Below are 22628 nucleotides of genomic sequence, written 5' to 3' on the forward strand. Positions count from 1 at the left end.
TAAAAAGTAAGGTCCTTACATGTTTTAAATCCATAAACGATTACTTGCGACTCAATCAAGTCAATCGGTCTCGAATTACGGCTATGAAAAGAGTCACCTTCGGCAAAGATTAGTTGTGTCCGGATAAATCACATGAATATTTTAACAAAGACTTCATTTTTATTGGGTCCTCCAAAGTTAAAGCAACGTGGAGTTATTATTTAACCTGGGCCTCATCCAAGATTTGAAAGATTGAACAATTTAAGCAATGTCAATTATATGATAAGGCATCGATGACATATTAAGTCCGAGACACAAGTCATACATCCTAATCTTAAACATAAGCAAATGCAGAAAAGTTAAAGGATACAACATGTAGCCGAAGGAAAATTTCGTATATATTTACCAAAAGGTATTTACAGAGGCATTATGAAACGGCCCCAAAGTACAAAATGTAAGAGTACAAAAATGCAAAAAAGAAGGGTCAAAAATAAGCTAAGGCATCTCCTGCCTAGTCTTCCTCGGAGCCCAGCTCACTATCCGAACCCTCGGGCTAGTACTTTGCCTTAGCCTCAGCTTTAAGCCTCTTGGCCTCCTCGATGTCGGCCGCTAAGTCAGCTCATCTAGCTTGGATCTCCTCGAGAGTCTCTCTCCGAGATAGCCACTTCACATACTAGGCCTTCATTATAACACGGGCTTCGACTACCTTAACATCATTCTTGTACTAGGCCAGCATGTCCTGGGCTTCCGACGCCTCGTTCGAAGCTATTTCCCATATGGATTTTAGTGCATGTACTCTTGGCCGAGAGCATCATGTTCTGTAACGGTCGAGGCAAGCTGTTTCCGGAGCTCCTCCTTCAGCCGAGACCATTTAGTTGCAACTAAGCTCCATCCTAAGGGCTCGATTGGAACCGGTTTCTAGCAGTTAAACCTAAAGCCAGGCTTAATTATTTCAGCACACTTGGTTTGATCATTTTGTTTTCCTTTATTTCGATTACTTGTTGTTCTTTAGTCATTTGTGTTAAATTAAATCATGTATCTTTTAAACCACGTATAAATTTAATTGTTACTTATTTTAAGGGTAAACAAAATTATTTTATGTTATAGCTGTAGCTGTAAACATGATATGAAACTGTTTCCATCCATGAGATTCCCAATTGAGAATCTTCTAAATACAACCTCTTTGGAGAAAAAAAATAGGAAATCCAATCTCCATTCTAAGAATCCTGAGTGAGATCAATTAGTTTGGTGACTTTAGCGTTGTAGTTGATATAACTTAGTGACTTTACTGTTGTAAAATTAGTTGCTAAAATATGACAAGAATAGTTTTATGACTTAACTATCAAAATGAATAAAATTTAGTGGTCATAAGTGAAATCAATTCTTAAATGAAACTTATGCTTCTTTTCAAAGGCCAATATGTGCTGTCACAATTTTGAAGGAAGTGTACATATAACCATTCTCCGTAATACTATTTAGAAATTTGCATGTACTTACATAACTCAAGATATTTTTGTCCTAAAACTTTGAATCGAAAAACTAAAATTCAGAATACACTAGCTAATTCTTAAATAGCAACCCTTTAGATGACTACCTAATATCATTTCTACCATAATTTCCCACCACGAAAGACGTTTTTACCCCTTAATAAATAAAGGAATGCTAGTAAATATTTTTACAAAACCATAGCTCGAGGAATGCAAGAAGACCACAAATTCGTAGGAGTGTTATGAAAAAGTTTCTATTCAGGTGTATTTGTTACGAAGGAACCCGTTTTCGAGGAAAATAATTTTCATATTTTCCGGTATTGGGTGATAATACAATTTAAATTAAGAAAATCATTTCAGGCTGAGTACCTTTACAACAAAATTAAATGAGCATGCACTATATATATATATCATTCTCCCGGAGCATATATATTATCTTTCTTCAACTTCCTGGTCAAGACGATCAAAGGTGGAAATATAATTTGAAGTATATGCGCTTTGGATTCTAATCTTTTTTAAATTACTAGGTTCTAAATTAATAATTTATACATATACAATGAATTTTTTAGGACAAATACAGTATTTGAACCAAAACTATTGGGTTCATCCGAACACATGGCCCACAGTGACACTCTAGCTTGGCCCCCGAGGACGATTATATTGACAAATGAGAAGAAAATAAAGGAAGTTGAGAATATTGAAGAAAGCAAGTAACCAGTAGTAATAATCTAGATGACCCTTGTTAATATTACTTGACAACCAGCTAATTTCACCTCCATATGAAGTAACACTATCCAAAACATTCTCTATAAGACTCCCAAAAAAGCCAGAAACAGCCATCCCAAGTGTGAAAATAGCCACAACAAAACTAGACATGCTTTTGGGAAGCTCAGAGTAGAGGAACTCTACCAATCCAATGGCATTGAAAGCATCAGCTAGTCCAAGAAGCACATACTGTGGCACGAACCACATAGCCGACATGTCTACTGATGCAATATTTGGTCCATCTTGAGGATATATATCTTTCTGATCAATTGCTATATGCCGCCTTATGGCTTCTGTTATCGCTGAAATTGCCAGCGCTGCAGAAGAGAGTACTAAACCAATTCCCATACGAAGAACGGGGCTTAAGCCTCCTTGCTGTCCGGTATGTCTAGCCATTAGTGGCACGAAAACACGATCATACAAGGCAATCCAAATAATTAGAGTGATTACCATAAAGACAGAAAATGAGCCAGCTGGTATTTCAAAATCAGAGAAGAAGATATGTCTATTCATTGTCTGTATTTGAAGTGTGGAAAATGAGAATTGATTTAAGCTCAACTGAACCATTATGTTGGTGGACCATATAGGTACAACTCTAAGAAGAGACTTCAAAGATTCAACTTGTTCTACGCTACAGAGTTTCCACGGATTTGAAGCGGATCCATCACGATTTATGTCTATTTGGGGATCTTCAATTATGCAAGCTTTATCTAAACACCTATAGATACATCAGTGAGAAAGTTATAGTGTTAGCTAACGTAGCTACTACAGTCAAACATCTCTATAACAGCCTCATTTGTTCCGTATTTTTTTGGATGTTATAGCGAAATATTGTTATAGATAACATAGTATGAAAATTGGTTCCATAAAAAACATGGCTTTTATAGTAAATGATTGTTATATAGCGATGTTGTTATAGAGAGGTCATGACTGTAGTTTACTTATAATCTTGAATTAACTAGGACTAAACATAGGGTACCCTTCTAATGATCATACCTGAAGCTGTTTGTTAAGGCCTGAATTTCAGAATCGGGCGAATGATGATAATAGTTTCCACAATTAGCAGAGTGAAGATTGATATTTCTTTTTCTAACAGCAGCAACAAGTACTTGAAAGAATCCGGTGAACAAGCTTTCACTAGCATTTACTTTAATATAAAGAGGAGAGCCCAAAAGGAAGGCTGAAACAGAGAAAAGCATAAGGATAGCAGGAATTCCAAAACCAATTTGCCAACCAAAAGCATCTTGAATATACACAATTAAGGTTGTCGCGACGAGTGTTGACATTCCAATAGTAGCATAGTACCAGTTGAAATAGCTTTCCATAATCCTTTTATTTTTGGGGTTTTCTTTGTTGTCCAATTGATCAGCACCAAAGGCTATAGAACAAGGTCTAACGAAACCAGCTCCCACAGCAATAATCCCAAAAGAAAACAATAACACAAAGAATTGTGCTGGTGTTGGTTTGTTGCATTCATTGATTTCAAACTGATCACAAGGTAAAGGCCTCAGTGGCGGAATCATGGTTGTTAACCAAAGAATAGTCATTCCCTATGAAAACAGAACATATATGTCTCAGAAAACATACAAATAATTCAGCTGAAATGACAAATAAACTTGAAGAATAGAGTTAAGGGACATACAAAAAGGCTGGAGATGGATCCAATAGCAACAACCCTAAAGCGACCGAAGAAAGAATCAGAAACAAAGGCACCCAAAAGAGCCAATCCATGGGAAAGAGCAGACCATATATTCAGTATGCTTGTAGCTGTTACAGCTTCTAAATTATAACCTTTCATCAAGTATATCACCATGTTTGGCTGCAATCCATAACTTGCCACTTTCTCTAGTGTTTCGTTCACTGCAAAATTAGAACCACCCACAAATATGATTCTTGATATAAGAGTTTAAAAAAATAAATAAATAAATAAACTAACAAAAATAATTATTTTGCATCACCTATGATGAAAGGCATGGTTTTGAGGCCACCCTTTGTTGGAGATTTTGGAGAATAATCTATCAAGTTCTCTTCTTCTTGGATAGTTGCCATTTTTATTTTATTTTTGTAACTATAGTTCCAAAATTTTTTTCCAAAATTTTCTTAGATATTTTTCAGCAAAGAGTGAAGAAAAAGAGATTGCAGTAACACCAGAAATGTCACTCAAGATAGAACTTAGTGCTTTGGCCCCATTGTGGGGCATCTAGTGTCAAATATCTGTTCATTGAAGAGACATGGCATTTTCAGTTTAGAGAGAATCACAAATAAAGTAAGCACTTTTTCATAATTCTACCAGTGTGATAATTGTTCTAGTTGTAGTAGTATTCAAGTGATCTTCATCAAACTTTTGACTAAGAAAATTTTATTTTTATTTTATTTTTCTTTCCAGAAAAGCTACATGAAAAAAAATAAAAAATGAACACTCTGTAATTTTTAAAATTGAAGCTAATCTGATTGTTTAATATAAAGAAACCAACAAGTATGATCATGTGTTTCCATGATCATACATTATTAAGTTCCTCATTACATGAAAGTGAGGATTTGGCAATATTTATTTAGTAACCATTTGAAATAGGATGAAATTTAAAAATAGTCAGATTTACAACCCGTCGTTCAAAAATAGCTCAATTTCAAAAGTAATCGAAATTTAGCTACTTTTCATGTAAAGATAAATCTGAGCGAAAATACCGTTCAAAACCTGAAAAATACGCCAGTATATTATGTTGGAGTTCCAGCATAAGTATACTTGAACTCCAGCATATTATACTGGAGTTCCAAGATAAGTATGCTGGAACTCCAGCATAATATGATGGAGTTCCATCATAAGTACTCTAGAACTCTAGCATAATATACTGGAGTTCCAGCAAGTATACCGGTCCAGCATAATATACTGGAGTTTGGAGCACCGGTGCTCCAGTCTCCAGTATATTATACTAGAGCCAACAAAGTATACCGGTCCAGCATAATATGCTGGAGTTCATACACAGGTGCACCGAACTCCAGTATATTTTGCTGGACCGGTCTCTGTTGCAGCAAAATAGTGGCTATTTTTATTGACTTGGTAAACGCTGACTATTTTTGAATGACCAGTCCGAAAACTGGCTATACCGTGCTATTTTTACTTTGAAATAGATGGCTTCCTCCTAATGGTATTGTAACTGTATTACTAACTCGGTGCTTTTATATTATATCTTACAATTCCATAGAAGCCTAAGAATCAGCCTGCAAAATCACAGAAAAATAGGCCAAGTTTCAAAAATTAAACATTAGGAACATAAGAATCTAAAATCACATTTATAAACGTGGACGACTTATATAAAGTCTCATAACCATAAATATAGCAGTAGAAAAAAATATGCGAAAAGAAAAAATAAATATAATATTAGGATATTTATAATTTAAATTAATCGAAAAACTATTTTAAATAAATATCACTCAAAAAATTTATTGATAAAATTAGACAATTAAAAGAATTTTGAATAGTGGACAAAGATTCTATACTATTTCGATGAATTATGTGCTAAGTGGCATGTACTTAACAAAAGATTCTATACTATTTCTCACATTTTTGTGCTGCAATTTATAATTTATTTATATTTAATAGTATTTTACACAAAAAAACAAGAAAAAAGGAAGAAAAAAAATAAATCATCCAAAAATTCAACCCCACGACTGATGTTTTTTCAAAGTTGTGCTTGGAACAACAATTCTAACCTACCTCCACAATTTATTCTTATTCACGTTTCCTATGCAAATAATTGTTTACGTGGTTTCTACTTTCAAGTATCCACATTAAGCCAAGTGACGACCTAATAACAAATCACTTCGCATTGCTCAAGACAATTAGCAATATTTGGATAAAATAAATAAATAAAATATATAATTAATTAATTTAAAATTATGTGGTAAATTTTGCTAATATGGTTGTGAAATGCGGCATTTCTAATTACATTAAACGTGAAAGGTTTTTCTTAATGATTTTTGTTGCTAAGTAATGTGAAAGTTAGATGTAACTTTGTAACTATCAACACAAAATCTGCAAAATTACTCAAGTGGTAAAATGCTTCAAAATTAATTTAACATTTAAATTTCAAAAGATAAATAATTAACATTATCCTAGGAAATACCTAACCCCAAAACTCACTTCTTAAAAAAAAAAAAAAAAAAAAAAAGAAAAGAACTATTGCCCTTAACTCCATCACCAATATCTTCTTATTAAAAACCTATTATTCTTAGAATTTATATCTGCCAAACTATGCCAACAAATATCAGCATTCTAACAAACGGTTATAATCGGTACGAAAAAAATAAATCATCCAAAAATTCAAACAAAAACAAGAAAAAAGGAAGAAAAATATAAATCATCCAAAATTCAACCCCACGGCTGATGTTTGCCCAAACTTCGGCTTGGAACAACAATTCTAACCTACCTTCATAATTGGTTCTTATTCAAGTTTTCCTATGCAAATAATTATTTATGTGGTTTCTACTTTCAATTATCTACATTAAGCCAAGTAACGACCTAATAATAAATTACTTGGCATTGCTTAAGACAATTGGCAATATTCGGATAAAATAAAAAAATAACATAATATAATTAATTAATTTAAAATTAATATGGTTAATTTTGCTAATATGGTTGTGAAATGCGGCATTTCTAGTTACATTAAACGTGAAAGTTTTTTTTAATGATTTTTGTTGCTAAGTTATGTGAAAGTTAGATGTAATTTTGTACTATCAACACAAAAATCTACAAAATTATTCAAGTGGTAAATTCTTAAATAATTAAATTTAACGTTTAAATTTCTATCACGACCCAAAAACTACAAGTCGTGATGGTACCTAACTCAACCCGCTAAGTAAGCCAACTAATAGAAAAATACAACTCAACTGAGATTATAAGAAAATAGAAAATAGATAACTGAACATTTACGAATTTACCCTAGACCTGGTAGTACGAATCACGAGCTTCTAAGATTTGGAATTTCAAAACTAATACAAATAAATACATGTTCTGTTTGAAGGTTACATAAACAGATTAGCAATAACCTAAGCCACCAATGACAAGTGGCAGCTATATCCAAATGCACGAACATCTTCTGAACCAGCACCCGACGTCACCAGCAGCTCCAATCCAAAATCTACACGCAATATGCAGAAGTGTCACAACCCAGATTTCTCATCCTCGGGAGTCGTGATGGCGCCTACTCGTGAAAGCTAGGCAAGCCAGCATTATAAATTCACTAACTCTTTTATTTAGCCCTTTTTAATAATTTAAATCAACATGCGATCAACAATAAAAAATTAACGATAAATAAACACATACGGAAGACTTAATCTGATGACTTAGCCAAAAACAAGTACGACAATACCAACATACACCTCTACCCGGAACCGGTGTCACAATATCACGAACCTTCTACGAATACTCATACAAATGTCTCGAAAGAAAGGTACAATCTGTCTCTGAAGTAGATGAAAATAGAATATAAAGATAGAAGAGAACGTCGGGCCTGTGGACTCTTGCAGGACTACCTCGGGATCTCTGACTGGACTGAAGGCAGCCACCCAAAGCTTTGGTCCAAAAGCTGCCGCTCCGGGATCTGCACATAGTACAGAGTGTAGTATCAGCGACCCCATGTGTTGGTAAGTGTCTGGCCTAACCCCGGCGAAGTAGTGACGAGGCTAGGACCAGACAACCAAATAAACATGTGCAGTTATGTAATATACAGCGGAAAGTAAAACAGAAATAAGCAAGTAAAGATGGGAGGGGGACATGCTGTGGGGGAATATCATTTACCAACAGTGAATTAAGAGGAAACGTAAAGAACAATTTAGAATTTACAGCAAAATAATAAGAAACTCGTAGCCAATCTATAAGCACTTCGTATTATATTGTTGCAGCATCAACCCGACCCAAATCATAATAACATTGTTGAGTCGTGCAACCCGATCTATATCATTTATCATTGTTGTGGTGTGCAACCCGATCCAAACATAATATTGTTGCAGCGTGCAACTCAATCCAATTATATCATTGTTGCGGCGTGCAACCCGATCCAAACATAATATTGTTGCGACGTGCAATCCAATCCAAATATAATATTATTGCGGCGCGCAACCCGATCCACATATACATTTCAACACCAATCACAACGAGAGTCCCGGCAAGGGTATCGACAGTATAAGTAAATACGTCCCGGCAAGGGAAAATCAGCTATAACCAAACATGTTCCAACATCTAACTACTTCAACTAGCACACATACTCAATCATAAGTAATTTCCACGAGAATAATCATAATCCTGGCTCAACACAGAGAATCAACAACTTAGGCATTCATAGGATTTATTAAGAACACAACAATTTCAATTTAAGACTCGTGGTCATGTTTGACACCAACGTATAGATACTCGTCACCATGCCTATACGTCATACTCGACAAGTAACATGTAGCAAATAGGACACAACTCCTAATCCCTCAAGCTAAGATTAGACCAAACACTTACCTCGAACTTCCACGGCCAACTCAAGCCTCAAACACTACTTTTCCTTTTAAATTTGGCTCCAAATCAATTATATCTAGACATAATCGACTTAATAACATCAATAAACGCTAAACGATCCAATTCCAATGCTTAATTGTAGATTTCCTATCATTCTTTCCAAAAAGTCAAAAATTGACCCCGGGACCGCATGGTCAAAACACGAGGTTCAGACCAAAACCCGATCACCCATTCACCCACGATCTTGAATATGCAATTAGTTCCAAAATCTAACCCCAAAACAAGGTCTACATCCCAATTATGCAAAAAGCCCTAACTCTACCCAAATCTCTAATTTTCTACCTTTAAGAACATGATTTAGCCCTAAAAATCTAATTGGTGTTAATAGAAATTGAAGAAAATAAGTCTAAGATTACATACCTATGAATTTGTGGTGAAGTTCTCTTTCAAAAATTGCCCAATTTGGAGTTTGGAAGAAGAAATTATGAAATTTTGGTAAAATCCCGTTTTTGCTTCTGTTTTAAAATCACTGGGCAGACCTTCATCGCGTTCGCGATGGGTCTGTCGCGTTCGCGATGGGTCAGGCCTAATTAACCATCGCATTCGCGATCTCAGGCTCGCGTTCGCAGAGCTTTGACTCCTCGAGCCTTCGCGTTCGCGGGCCAGTGGCCACGTTCAAGTAGAACAAAAATCTCCTTCCCCCTGCCCAGGCCCAAAGGCCTTTGCGTTCGCGATAGCAGGTCCGGGTTCGCTAAGGGAAACACCCCCAAGGCTTCGCGTTCGCATCCTGTTTCTCGCGTTCACGTAGAAGGAAAATTCCTTCAACCTGACTTACCCTTCGCGTTCGCGAGAGTCCTTTCGCGAACGCGAAGAACAACACACCAGAACACCAGAAACTGAAAACCTGCAACTCTTTTCTAAGTTCAAAACCTTCTGAAAGTCACCCGAGCCCTTGAGGCTCCAAACCAAACATGCATACCAACTCAAAAACATCATATGAACTTATATGTGCGATCAAATCGCCAAAATAACCTCTTAAACAATGAATTTAGCATAGAAATCTAAGAAAAATCTCAAAACTTTCAAAGTATCAATTTTCACAACTACAAGTCCGAATCACCTCAAACGACTTCCGTTTCTTACCAAATTTCACAGACTCCTCTTAAATCACATATAAGACCTGTACCGGGCTCCGGAACCAAAATACGGGCCCGATAATATCAAGGTTTAAACACATCATTTCCAAAAACTCATAATTATTCCAGAAAATAATTTTCTTTAAAAATTCATTTCTCGGGCTTGGGACCTCGGAATTCGATTCCGGGCATACGCCCAAATCCCATATTTTCCTACGGACCCTCCGGGACCGTTTACCCAAAATGTTGACCAAAGTCAACTTAAATTCATTTTAAAGTCAAAATTCATCATTTTTCATAGATTTTCACATAATGGCTTTCCGGCTACGCGTCCGGACTGTGCACGCAAATCGAGGTGATGCCGAAAGAGGTTTTTAAGGCCTCGAAATGCAGAATTTATTTCTAAATAAGTGATGACCTTTTTGTTCATCACAAGAAGTGCAGTATCAGTACAACCGATCCCATGTACTAGTAAGTATTTTGTCTAACCTCGTCGAAGTAGTGACGAGGCTTTTAGTTAAAAGATGCTTATTGTTATAACCTGTACATTAGATTAACACTAAAAGCAGTTCAAAGCATAACGGATAAAAGTACCATATACAACTCAGTGAGACAATCAACAATTACTAAAATGAACCACAGTAGAAGATTTACGATCTTTCCTAGTATGAGAAGTATATCCAAAATATTAAATCACATGGCACGGTAACACCCTTCTTGCTTTTATCTCATTCTCACCATGTATAAATAAATTTATGTACAATTCAATTAGTACAACAACACCTTTTGTGCGTTTAACTCATCCTTCCAAATAAACGTATAACATAACCAACCATATGACAGAAACACAATAATAGAAATTACAAAGTAGGAAATATGCAAGTAACAACAATGGACCAGGATATATATGTGAACAATAGTAAAGGACTAAACGGAAAGCATATGGGTAATAACAACAATTGGAAAGTAAGGGGGTATCAACATCAATTAACTAGTATATTGGAGGCCTAAGTTCAAATATGACAAACAAGAAGGAAACACATGATCTTTACAAGTTAACAAGTAAGGGCATGAATGACTGGCATGATGGAATGATTAAACTAGGTTGCGACAGAATAAGTATGACATGAGTATAATTTCAACGCAGGAAATAGGCATGGAATATGCAAGTTAAGCAAGTAAAAGACATGGAAAACACAACAACAATTGAGATAGAGGTCAAGTACAGGAAAATAACAACATATCACTCAGAATATTTAATTGCGACAATAACAGCTCAAGGGAAGGGCACAAACGTATACACAGAAAACAAATATCTCATCATAATGCATGTCTCTCGTCCTCACCTGCACGGAAATACCCTTCGTGCCATGACCTCACAATAACATACAAGCATATCAATATAAATGAAATGGCACGGCATCACCCTTCGTGCTTTTACTCTCAAATGATATGAAACGGCATCACCCTTCATACTTTTACTCTTAATAATATGGCACGACATCACCTTTCATGCTTTTACTCTCAACAACATGGCACTGTATCACCCTTCATGCTTTTACGCTCAATAATGTGGCACGACATCACCCTTCATGCTTTACACTCTCCCTCACATGATAATGTATAAACAATGGCACGGCATCACCCTTCGTGCTTTACACTCTTCCTTACCAAGCATATGTATAACAACGACAAACAAGGCAGGAAGCATAAATGACATCAAGGAGAGTGTTTTAACGAATATTTCAAATAATTCCCAATCACAACCTTCCAAGTCAACAATGATTCAAAAACCTTCAAGAACTGTATTACCCAAATACTTCCACAAATCTCACAAATGATCCACAACACAATTATATAGTCTAGTATCTCAAGAATATCGGCCGTAGTAATGTAGTAATAATTTTGCATTGAGATAATCGAATTAGACACATCAATGTATTGTCACGACCGAAACCGATGGGCCGCGACGGGCACCCGGTACCTTACTCAACCAAGTACCAACATAACGTATCTTTCTTATTACATCATATACACATGAAATACGGGCTTAATAGGCCAACATGATCATTTATAAACTCAAAATATGGACCGACAAGGCCGTACAATCTTTCACATACACGACATATGTCTATAAGCCTCTAAGAGTACATAAATGTCATAAAGGTCGGGACAGAGTCCCTCCATACCAAACAATACACGTCTAAATCATACTAACCAAACACGCAACACCGAAGCAAATGGAGCGCACCAACACCTTCCGCTGAGCTGATAGCCTACTTGGAGGGCTCTCGACCTGTCTATCTGGACCTACGGGCATGAACGCAGTGTCCCCGGGCAAAAGAGACGTTAGTACAAATAATATACCGAGTATGTAAGGCACATAAATAAATACATAAGAGACATGAAAGACATATAGAGTACATGACTCAACCTGTAAGTCTGAATAACTTTGTAAATCATAAATTACTTTTAGCATCATGCATATGATTATGAATGTCATGTCGTGCATAGGTACATGTTTTATAACATCATCAGCCTCTGAGGGCATCCCATAATATTATATCGGCCACTGTAGGCAAAATCATCATCGTATACCAGTTGATCAGGTGGTGGTTCATATATAACGCCATAACCTTGCCCATATCCAATATCCCATATACATATATACATACATATATACGCGTATATAACGCCGTTTGAATCATACTTACATATATATGCGTATATAACGTCGTTTGAATCATATTTCGGCCATTGTGGGCAACATCATCATCATATACCAGCTGATCAGGTGGTGGTGCGTATATAACGCCGTAACCTTTTCCCATATCCCATATATATATATATATATATATATATACACATACATATATACGCATATATAATGTCATCTGGTCACTGGTCAATGCACATGAATGCAACGCACGAGAAGTACATTAACTTAATATTTCAGAGCTTCATAAGACCATTTTGCCTTTGAGTAATATCATAAAGTAAACTCTTTTAAACTTTCATATTTTTCTGAGACCCGTGAACAGATGATAAAATATTATGACACACGGAAATTCAAGAACATAGATATCTCTAATACTTCTATGAATAGAGTCATTCATGGAATTTGTGCATTTGCACGTTTCGTTCGTATCGTGTGGATCATGCTAAAAGAAAAAAGGGATAGCCTTAACATACCTGAGTCGTTTCTCGTGACATCCCTGTAACACAGATGACAGGAGAGTACTCTATATTGCGATATAGTGTCTTGTTGAAACTCACGGACCACAATCTCTAGATATATCATTTCTTTCATGTCCTTTGTTAAGGAAAACGAGTCGAATCGGTTATGTGGATGAATGGTAACTTGATAAGCTCTCTTTGACAAGTCCAAGTAAAACAAATCAACATGTTGTGGATCGAGAATATGGCTATCAGCAAAGCAAAATAGTTTTGTTGAAGCTGCAGCTTTGCCAAAGAATCATGGATAATTTTCAACATTTTCATTATATGTTGAATTAGCTGGGAAGTTGATGTAACCAAACTCCAACGTCAATTTCTTGTGTTGGAATTGAAATCCCATAATTGGAATTGGAATTGGAATTGTACTCTTCAGTTCCCAACTCCAAGGTCTTGTATTGTTCACACATTCTGTGGTGAGGAATGAAGTTGTTTGTTGTGTTCCTTAATATGCCACCTATATGAAATGACTAATGAGTTATCTAAATTTTAAAAGGGGGCAGCCACATGGGGTGGGATGTTTAATCTTATCCCCTAGCTTATTAATTAATTAGGTAATGATCCATTACCCGATAATTAATCAATTACCCGTATAATTTAAAAATTAGCTCAACTTAATTAAATACTACTCTCTTTCAACATACTTTGTACACCTTACTATCATGGCTATGTAGTACCTTGTATGGCACTAGTCCATAAATACCGGGTATTTTAGTTCGGGCCGTATTTTATCCCAAAATGCCAAACTTTGACAAAATTCGTTTTCTTAGACTTGCTCCCTCTTTCACTTTTTATGAATTTACTAATCACATGTGAAATAGCATAATCTTTACAATCCCCAAATAATCTTTTCCTTGGACTGATGTCAATTACCTTACGACAAATTCAACGTAAAATACTGCATGGGGCAACATCGTCGTAACTTATTACTGCGAAGCATAACATCGTCGTAATATAATACTCTGGAATGTAATATTGATATAATATTGCAGGGCATAACATCATTTCCTCCTTTGGAACATTCGTCCTCGAATGTTGACTGATGCTCTTATCATTTTCATGACTTATAGCTCTTGTGAATACCTTAATACTCTTCTTTCCATTTAAGCAGTTGCTCTGTGAATAAATCCAAAGTCTAGGGTATTCCCCCCTTTTGTCTTTTTGATCATATCATGACCTATGGTCGAAATCTTCCTAATCTTGCAACTTCTATTTCCTCATGTCATACAACCTGTATGACCCTGGCTTTGTAGGTGCACTTATGCGATTCATCTGTCCTTTTTCCTTTTATATTTTAGTCAATCTGTAGGCCTTACTTTGTATATACAAGGCTTAATAGGATGCCTCTCTGGGACTTTATAGGTATACCGAAGTCCTTTGCTCGATACTTTGTAGAACTTGCGAATATGGTCATATCTTATTTCATAGATCTGGTTACCCATCCGCATGACTTTACTGCATTTACATGGGTTATACTACATCATAATTTTTGCTTCAATCTACCTTTGCTTAGGTATGCTTACCAAGTTCCCAGTTACTTTTGTTGCCTACCTTTTAGGTATAAATCTCAGTCCTTTAATGCCCCTTCATTACCGTTCGTCTTAAGAATCATGGCCTAATCTCATGTCATACTTTGTAACTTATATCTAACCATTGTTGATTCGCCTCAATGTTGATCTATAATCCTTTACTTGACGACTTGAAACTTCTTACATAATATATTGCCGCTAGGGCTTACGTTGTATTGAGGAATATTCCAAGTGATTCCCATAATCGTATTTCATAATGTCTCAATGTGATTTATCTTATAGGGTATATTGATTTTGTGCCGCCATCAAATTTTTTTTCTCTTTCTCTTCTTCTATTTTCTTTTTTTTCTTTCTCAACTCATTATTCAAACGAAGGCCCAAACGTCATCCTTTATCTATCACAATTACACTCTTATTCTACTATTAGGGCATCATTCCATCTCTTCTAAATGCTACTTATGAAGAGTAACTCCTTTGAGTCCATTCAGACTATACTGAGCTTACTATAACATAGAGAAGCCATTAGCTCCCTTGTTTTCATGGCCTAATCCTGAGGACTAATCCATTCTCGTCACCTTCTCATTGCCCTTTCTTATCCGCATTCCTGTCTTCCTAAAACCTTGTCGCTTTACCATACTTTAGCTTGTGACTTATATATATCTATTTATACTAGTCGTAATCTTCCTTCAACTTGCTTAAATTTCCTTGTGTTATTTTAGAACACCAAGCGAGACATCACATCATATCTAACCATTCTTTACTTTCTTAACTAGACCTCTCGATACGTAGAAATCATTGACTAGAAGATATGCCACTAACGATGCTGCTATCATTCTTGGATATTGAATCCTCGTGCTTCTCCCCCTTTTATCCGAAGTATGAACTATTTACGATCTTCTTCCTTTGAGTATCTTGTATGTTGTTCACCTTTACCTTACTTACCTTAAAATCTCGCATCGTATCTTCTATCTCTCTTATGACCTCCCTTCCACTTAGGTGGAATTCACGTCCATAACTTGAAGCTCTATTATAATACTTGCACCTCTGTTACATACACAATCCCGTGGGAGTTTCATACTGACTTCTTATGAGAGTGGTACCCTTCTAACTGGCTTTATCATAGAGCCGTTATAGAACATGGTTGTTGTGCTATCTCTCTTGAACATATGATACTAAGAGTGATTCTGTCATGTTCTCAAGCACAACTTCTATAATATTTCTAGGTCCAATAATCAGACTCCTAATTTACTTGAGTGATGTAATTCTTTAGTTTCCTCTTTCTTCTGATCAGCCTTTACGTAGGCTTAAGCTATATTCCGATCTGTGGCTCATGGTATCAGTTATTACCTTAGCCTTTCAAGGGCATTATGGAATATCCATGGTGCAATCTTCTAACAATTCAATCCTTTGTCTATGCCTTGGGCTCAATTCTTTCTTTTAACTTATATCGGAGTCTTCTACGGCTGTATGATTATTAACAAATATGCTTCCTGCATAACGCTCCAAATTCTTGAGTGTATCCATAACGTAATAACTCAGAATAATTGATCGAATAATTCCTTTCGTTCCATCTCAGCTTTATTTAAATGTGTGCAATTACTTTTTCGGTTCTTTCTACCCCTTGTTGCATCATACTTAGCTTATCTTAGTGCCCACATGTGCCAGAGTTTTCATACAACTCATATGATTTCGAATATTACTTTTAATTCTTACTTCCCGTTCATTAGCAATAGTAGGTGCCACTTTCCTTTGGAATGCTTACAATGTTGTTGCGAGATTATTGTTACACGGCCATTTCCTCTTTAGGTCATTGTGCTTAGGTTGAAGCCTTCCTTCTTATTTCCTCAGCTAGTCTTTCATTGTAGTACTTGGGGAGAACCCTTGATTCTCATAAAGTTGTGAGCTTATTACGGACCTTTTTGATGTCCTTACTTGCCTATAATCATCCGTAGTTGCTTACTTCCATGCCCTTGTACTTGTATGGTTGCTTCTGAACTGATATTTTGACTGTCTTCCCAGTGGCACTCTTTTTTATTTTTGTAGCACTCGTACGTTACCTTTTTAACTTCCCCAAATCTTGTTTAAATATATCTCAAGTATTATAATGATATTCTTTGAAGCTAAATTCTCCATGTTGGGTTCTACTATGTTTACCTTACATGATCTGATGACTCGTCTGTAACCTCCTATTTAGCCATAACTGGGATCTTCCTGACCAATTACTAACTACTCTTTGGCCCATTCTCATATCAATATTCCTCGTAATCTTTCTTGTGTTATTTTCTTTGTCTTAACTTACGTCTCGCACTGGCTCCTTATTTATTAATAATAGCTCGGGCAGGAACCCTTACTTCCTCTCCTTGACGTCGTGCTTGCACAATATTCTTGAATTTTAGCGTATTTGTAAGATTTGGATAAGTGTAATCTCATTCCTCTTTCGTTTATCGTATTCTTCCTTTACCATTCCATAGTCACTAGAGCCACTTAATTCTATCTTAATGCCATATTACTCCATATTCCCCCCTTTAGGAGTGTACTAAAAGCTAAAGTCACGAGGATCTACCTATAGATATTTTACCTCTTCATCTCTGGCATCATTTCTCAACATCAATGATCCTTACTCGCCTTGCGGCAATTCTTCTATACCAAGGATGACAAATTCCCTTACTTGCGAGGGTGACACTTAGCGTATCTGGCACATACAGTCTCTTAAGATTAACTTTTCTCACATTGCTTGCTCTAGGGAAGCGTCTCCCTGAATGACTATTCTCTGAATTCATCGTGAATCTTTCTTCTATGGTCCATTATATTACCGCCGGAATGAAATCTGAAATTCCCATGATGCCGAGTATTTTCCAATCATTCAGTCCCTAATTCATATTTAGTTTATCTTATTTACCAGTCCATACTGATTTCTGTTACTATGGGGATTAACTCTCCCCTCCGGTAGTCGCGTTGGAATCACGAACTTATTTCTCAAAATGAGGATATAACCTTATGACCTATACTCTTTCGTTGTCTTAAGGACCATCACCTTTCGTCTCTTCCTTCATTGTACTATAGGTTCTGTAGCACCCTACCATTTTCATCCATGTATCACACCTTATTCATAATGCTTCATTATCTCTCTTCTCATTACTCTGCTAATATTTTTGCATATCCCTTTTCTTGTGAAAACTTCAATACGACATTCTTTCTCTTTTAGCTTCCCTTTGATTCATCCAATGGCTCTTTGGGTTGATCAACATCCTCACTCTACTAGGGATGATAGCCACACTTAAGGTAATATTTATCCCATCCAGGCTTTCAGTGCCTATCTTCTGAATGCTAGTATTCACATCTAATCGTAATATTCTAGGGTGCACCATCTGGGTATCTCACAAGAAGATCTATTGGCACATTTGTAATACCCTTCGGAAATGCCAACAAATTAAAGTAATCCATTTACCAATTTGGGTTACTCTAGCCTCAGTCGGATCTTGATATCCCATCCTTCTCTTAAAATTCCTGTTAGCCCCCACAGGGCATAAGTGAAATGGGTATGACCAATTGTACATACCTCTATTACTGTTGAATATAACTCAAAAATCATATGTTCCTCCGCCTCAATTATAAACGTTGTTAACCTTCATTAACTGGGTGCCTCGTACCCTTCTTCATCTTGCTTCTTTTTCTTGTTGAAACTTGTATTTATCTTTTTAATCTCTCATTATCTTTCACCATAAAGGTGGATAGGCGTTCTTGCCTTAATGCTCCTTATCAAGAGGCTTACACCTTTCAGTACGCATATGATCTGCTGAAGACCTCATATTTACTTATCATAAGCATGATACAAAGTCGAGTTCCTCTAATTCAACACTTCCACAACTATATCTCTTATCGATCATCTTTCTGAATGTATGCATCGTCTTATTACGAATAAAAATAGAAGCTCAGGACTTGAATTCTTATAAGTGAGCTCTATCACACGATCTAGAGTAAGAAGAAAGAGTGATAGTCTTAAATGCCCTGTAGCATCCTGCTTATAAATGTGGTGCACGACACACCCATAAACAAGACTCTACTAGACACGGGTTGTAGACTCCCTAGGACAGAACTGCTCTGATACCACTTTTGTCACGACCCAAACTGATGGGCCGCGACGGACACTCGGTACCTTACTCAATCGAGTACCAACGTAACGTATCTTTCTTATTACATCATCATATACACGTAAAATACGGGCCTAATAGGCCAACATGATCATTTATAAACTCAAAACATAGGCCGACAAGGCCGTACAATCTTTCACGTACACGACATATGTCGACAAGCCTCTAAGAGTACATAAATGTCATAAAGGTCGGGACAGAGTCCCACCATACCAACCAATACACGTCTAAATAATACTAACCAAACACACAACTCCGAAGCAAATGGAGAGCACCAACACCTTCCGCTGAGCTGATAGCCTTCTTGGAGGGACCTCGACCTGTCTATCCGGATCTGCGGGCATGAACGCAACGTCCCCAGGCAAAAGGGACATCATTACGTAATGTACCGAGTATGTAAGGCACATAAATAAATACATAAGAGATATGGAAGACATATAGAGTACATGAATTAACCTGTATGTTTGAATAACTTTGTAAATTATAAATTACTTTTAGCTTCATGCATATGAGTATGAATGCCATGTCGTGCATAGGTACATGTTTCATAATATCATCAGCCTCTGAGGGCATCCCATCATATTATATCGGCCACTGTGGGCAAAATCATCATCGTATACCAGCTGATCAGGTGGTGGTGCATATATGTTGATACCCAATTTTTTCCTATATATTTTAAATATGCATATACATACATATATACACGTATATAACGCTGTTTGAATTATATTTCGGCCACTGTGGGCAACATCATCATCATATACCAGCTGATCAGGTGGTGGTGCATATATAATGCCGTAACCTTTTTCCATATCCCATATACATATATTTACATATATACGCATATATAATAACGCCATCTGGTCACGGGTCAATGCACATGAATGAAATGCACGAGAAGTACGTTAATAAAATATTTCGGAGCTTCATAAGACCATTTTGCCTTTGAGTAATATCATAAAGTAAACTCTTTTTAACTTTTATATTTTTCTAAGACCCGTGAACAGATGATAAAATATTATGACACACGGAAATTCAAGAACATAGATATCTCTAATACTTCAATGAATAGAGTCATTCATGAAATTTGTGCATTTGCACGTTTCGTTCGTATCTTATGGATCATGCCAAAAGAATGAAGGGATAGCCTTAACATACCTGAGCCGATTCTCGTGACAATCCCTCTAACACAGATGATAGGAAAGTACTATATATTGCGATATAGTGTCTTGTTGAAATTCACAGACCACAATCTCCAGATATATCATTTCTTTCATGTCCTTTGTTAAGGAAAAGGAGTCGAATCCGTTATGTGGATGAATGGTAACTTGATAAGCTCTCTTTGACAAATCCAAGTAAAACAAATCAACACGTTGTGGATCGAGAACATGGCTATCAGCAAAGCAAAATAGTTTCGTTGAAGCTACAGCTTTGCCAAAAGAATCATGGATAATTTTCAACATTTTCATTATATGTCGAATTAGCTGGGAAGTTGATGTAACCAAACTCCAACGTCAATGTCTTGTGTTGGAATTGAAATCCTATAATTGGAATTGGAATTGGAATTGTACTCTTTAGTTCCCAACTCCAAGGTCTTGTGTTGTTCACACATTTTATGGTGAGTAATGAAGTTGTTTGTTGTGTTCCTTAATATGCCACCTATATGAAATGACTAATGAGTTATCTAAATTTTAAAAGGGGGCAGCCACATGGGGTGGGATGTTTAATCTTATCCCCTAGCTTATTAATTAACTAGGTAATGATCCGTTACCCGATAATTAATCAATTACCCCGATAATTTAAAAATTGTCACAACTTAATTAAATATTACTCTCTTTCGACATACCTTGTACACCTTAGTATCATGTCTATGTAGTACCTTGTATGGCACTAGTCCATAAATACCGGATATTTTAGCTTGGGCCGTATTTTATCCCAAAATGCCAAACTTTGACAAAATTCATTTTCTTAGACTTACTCCCTCTTTCACTTTTTATGAATTTACTAATCACATGTGAAATAGCAAAATATAATCCCCAAATAATCTTTTCCTTGGACTGATGTCAATTACCTTACGACAAATTCAACGTAAAATACTACAGGGCGCAACATCGTCGTAACTTATTACTGCGAAGCATAACATCGTCGTAATATAATACCGCGAAACGTAATATTGCATGGCGTAACATGTATTCTCAGAATTCCTGTCAATTTTGATCAAGTTAATAAGCTAAGTCTTGATTTCTATCATTTAATATGTTGTTCTTGGTATCTAAGAGTCAAGTAAGGCATGACGCAAGAGGTCACGAAATTCTACAAATATAAATGTAATATAATCCAACCCCCAAGCATGATTAACCCTGGCACATACATATACGCTCGTCACCTCATATATGTATCACCCACGCATGTAGCAAACAATGACAAATAAGAGGAAAAATTCCCTCAACAAAGTTAAGCAAAAAACTTACCTCGTTCCGGCTAACTCAGCACTCAACTTAGCCTTTCCTCCACAAATTCGCCTCCGCTCGACTCAATCTAGCCAATGACGACTTGAATACACCTCACAATGCAAGAGAAAACAATTTCAATTAATAAAGCTATGATTTTTATTTAATTTCTAAAAAGTCAACAAAAGTCTAACTCCAGGCCCGTCTGGTCAAAACCCGGGTCCAAAGGTAGGTCTTGACTACACATAGCCCCATGAGTCCAAATATGTGTTTTGTTTTCAAATCCAAGTCTTATTCAACTCTAAAATTGCAAACTTTCATTTTTCAAAACTTTGACAAAATTCCCAAATTTTTCCATAGTCTCCCCATGAATCTGATGTTAAATCTTGTATAAAATCATAAAATATAGTTGAAAATTGATTAAAGATATTTACTCAATGATTTGGAATGAAAATCCCCTCTCAAAATTGCCTCACCTCAAAGCTAGGGTTCTAAAATATAAAACATGAAGTAAAAACTCGGAATTCTCATCACTTAACAAGCTGCAGATATCGCATTTGTGAACAAAACTTCGCATTTGCGAATGGACAATATTTTTGCAATTGCCATAAATGGTTGGCAATTGCGAATGAACAGTGCTTTCGTAATTGCTATAAAAATTGCGAATGAACAATGTTTTCGGAATTGCCATAAAAGGTTCGCAATTGCGAATGAACACTGTCGCACCATGTGAGCATCTAATTTTTTCCCTACATGAAAATAACTCCTAAAAATAAACCCAAAATGATTTTTAGGGATTTTAGAAGTTTTTCTTTATTTAGTTGCATTTCATGCATTTTTAATATTTTAAAAAACATAAAAAAATGTTTAAAAAATGTCACGTTTTAATTTTCATGTCATCTTAGGTCCAATTTGCATGTAGGAATTAATGTTTTTAAAGCAAAAATCACAAAATGGTCATTTTTACATATTTAGATTTTAGCCTTTAAAATGAGCATTTTCCCTTAGTTTTTAGTTAATTAGTTGTTTTAATGTTGAAAATAAATAAAGAATTTTAATTTTTACAAAAATAGATTAATTTAGGACTTAATTAATTTGGTTAGAATTTAGAATTTAGAACCATAGAAAAGAAAAGAAAAGAAAAAAAGAGGAAATTAAAGAATTATTTGGGTCTTGTTCAAAATTAGGCCAAACACTACATTGGCCCAAAAAACCCAAATGACCCACCAGCCCATAACCCAACATAACCGGATCCCTCCACCCCCCCTTTAAAACCATTTTTCCTAGACCTAAAAATCAGATCCTTAGACCCCTTAGACCCAGCGTCGTTCCCCAACCTTACCATCTCAAAAATCTTTGCTTCTTCTTTAAGAATGAAAAAACGAACACCAAGAG

The 22628-nt window shown here is 36.0% G+C and overlaps 1 protein-coding gene and 1 long non-coding RNA gene across 2 annotated transcripts; both read right to left on the reverse strand.

Moving 5' to 3' along the window:
- Positions 1-1963: 1963 nt before the first annotated feature.
- LOC107821184 (protein NRT1/ PTR FAMILY 1.2) lies at positions 1964-4375 on the reverse strand. Its single transcript, XM_016647605.2, has 4 exons — positions 4190-4375; positions 3874-4091; positions 3228-3781; positions 1964-2949 (listed from the first exon to the last, which is right to left on the reverse strand). Exons 1-4 carry the CDS (start codon positions 4278-4280, stop codon positions 2100-2102), a joined length of 1713 nt encoding a protein of 570 aa, XP_016503091.1. The 5' UTR covers positions 4281-4375; the 3' UTR covers positions 1964-2099.
- A 7550-nt stretch (positions 4376-11925) lies between these two features.
- On the reverse strand, positions 11926-13521 carry LOC142180962 (uncharacterized). The gene is made up of 2 exons (XR_012709339.1): positions 13062-13521; positions 11926-12179 (listed from the first exon to the last, which is right to left on the reverse strand). It is a non-coding gene; the product is annotated as an uncharacterized LOC142180962 (long non-coding RNA).
- Positions 13522-22628: the final 9107 nt, after the last annotated feature.

This window comes from Nicotiana tabacum, chromosome 1 (genome assembly GCF_000715075.1).
Source record: "Nicotiana tabacum cultivar K326 chromosome 1, ASM71507v2, whole genome shotgun sequence".
NCBI classification, from domain to species: domain Eukaryota; kingdom Viridiplantae; phylum Streptophyta; class Magnoliopsida; order Solanales; family Solanaceae; genus Nicotiana; species Nicotiana tabacum.

Coding starts and splice junctions, on each gene's coding strand:
- LOC107821184 (XM_016647605.2), bottom strand. CDS start 4,280: ATGGCAACTATCCAAGAAGAAGAGAACTTGATAGATTATTCTCCAAAA. Junction 4,092..4,189: donor AACCATGCCTTTCATCATAG/GTGATGCAAAAT, acceptor CTAATTTTGCAG/TGAACGAAACACTAGAGAAA. Junction 2,950..3,227: donor GCCTTAACAAACAGCTTCAG/GTATGATCATTA, acceptor ATGTATCTATAG/GTGTTTAGATAAAGCTTGCA.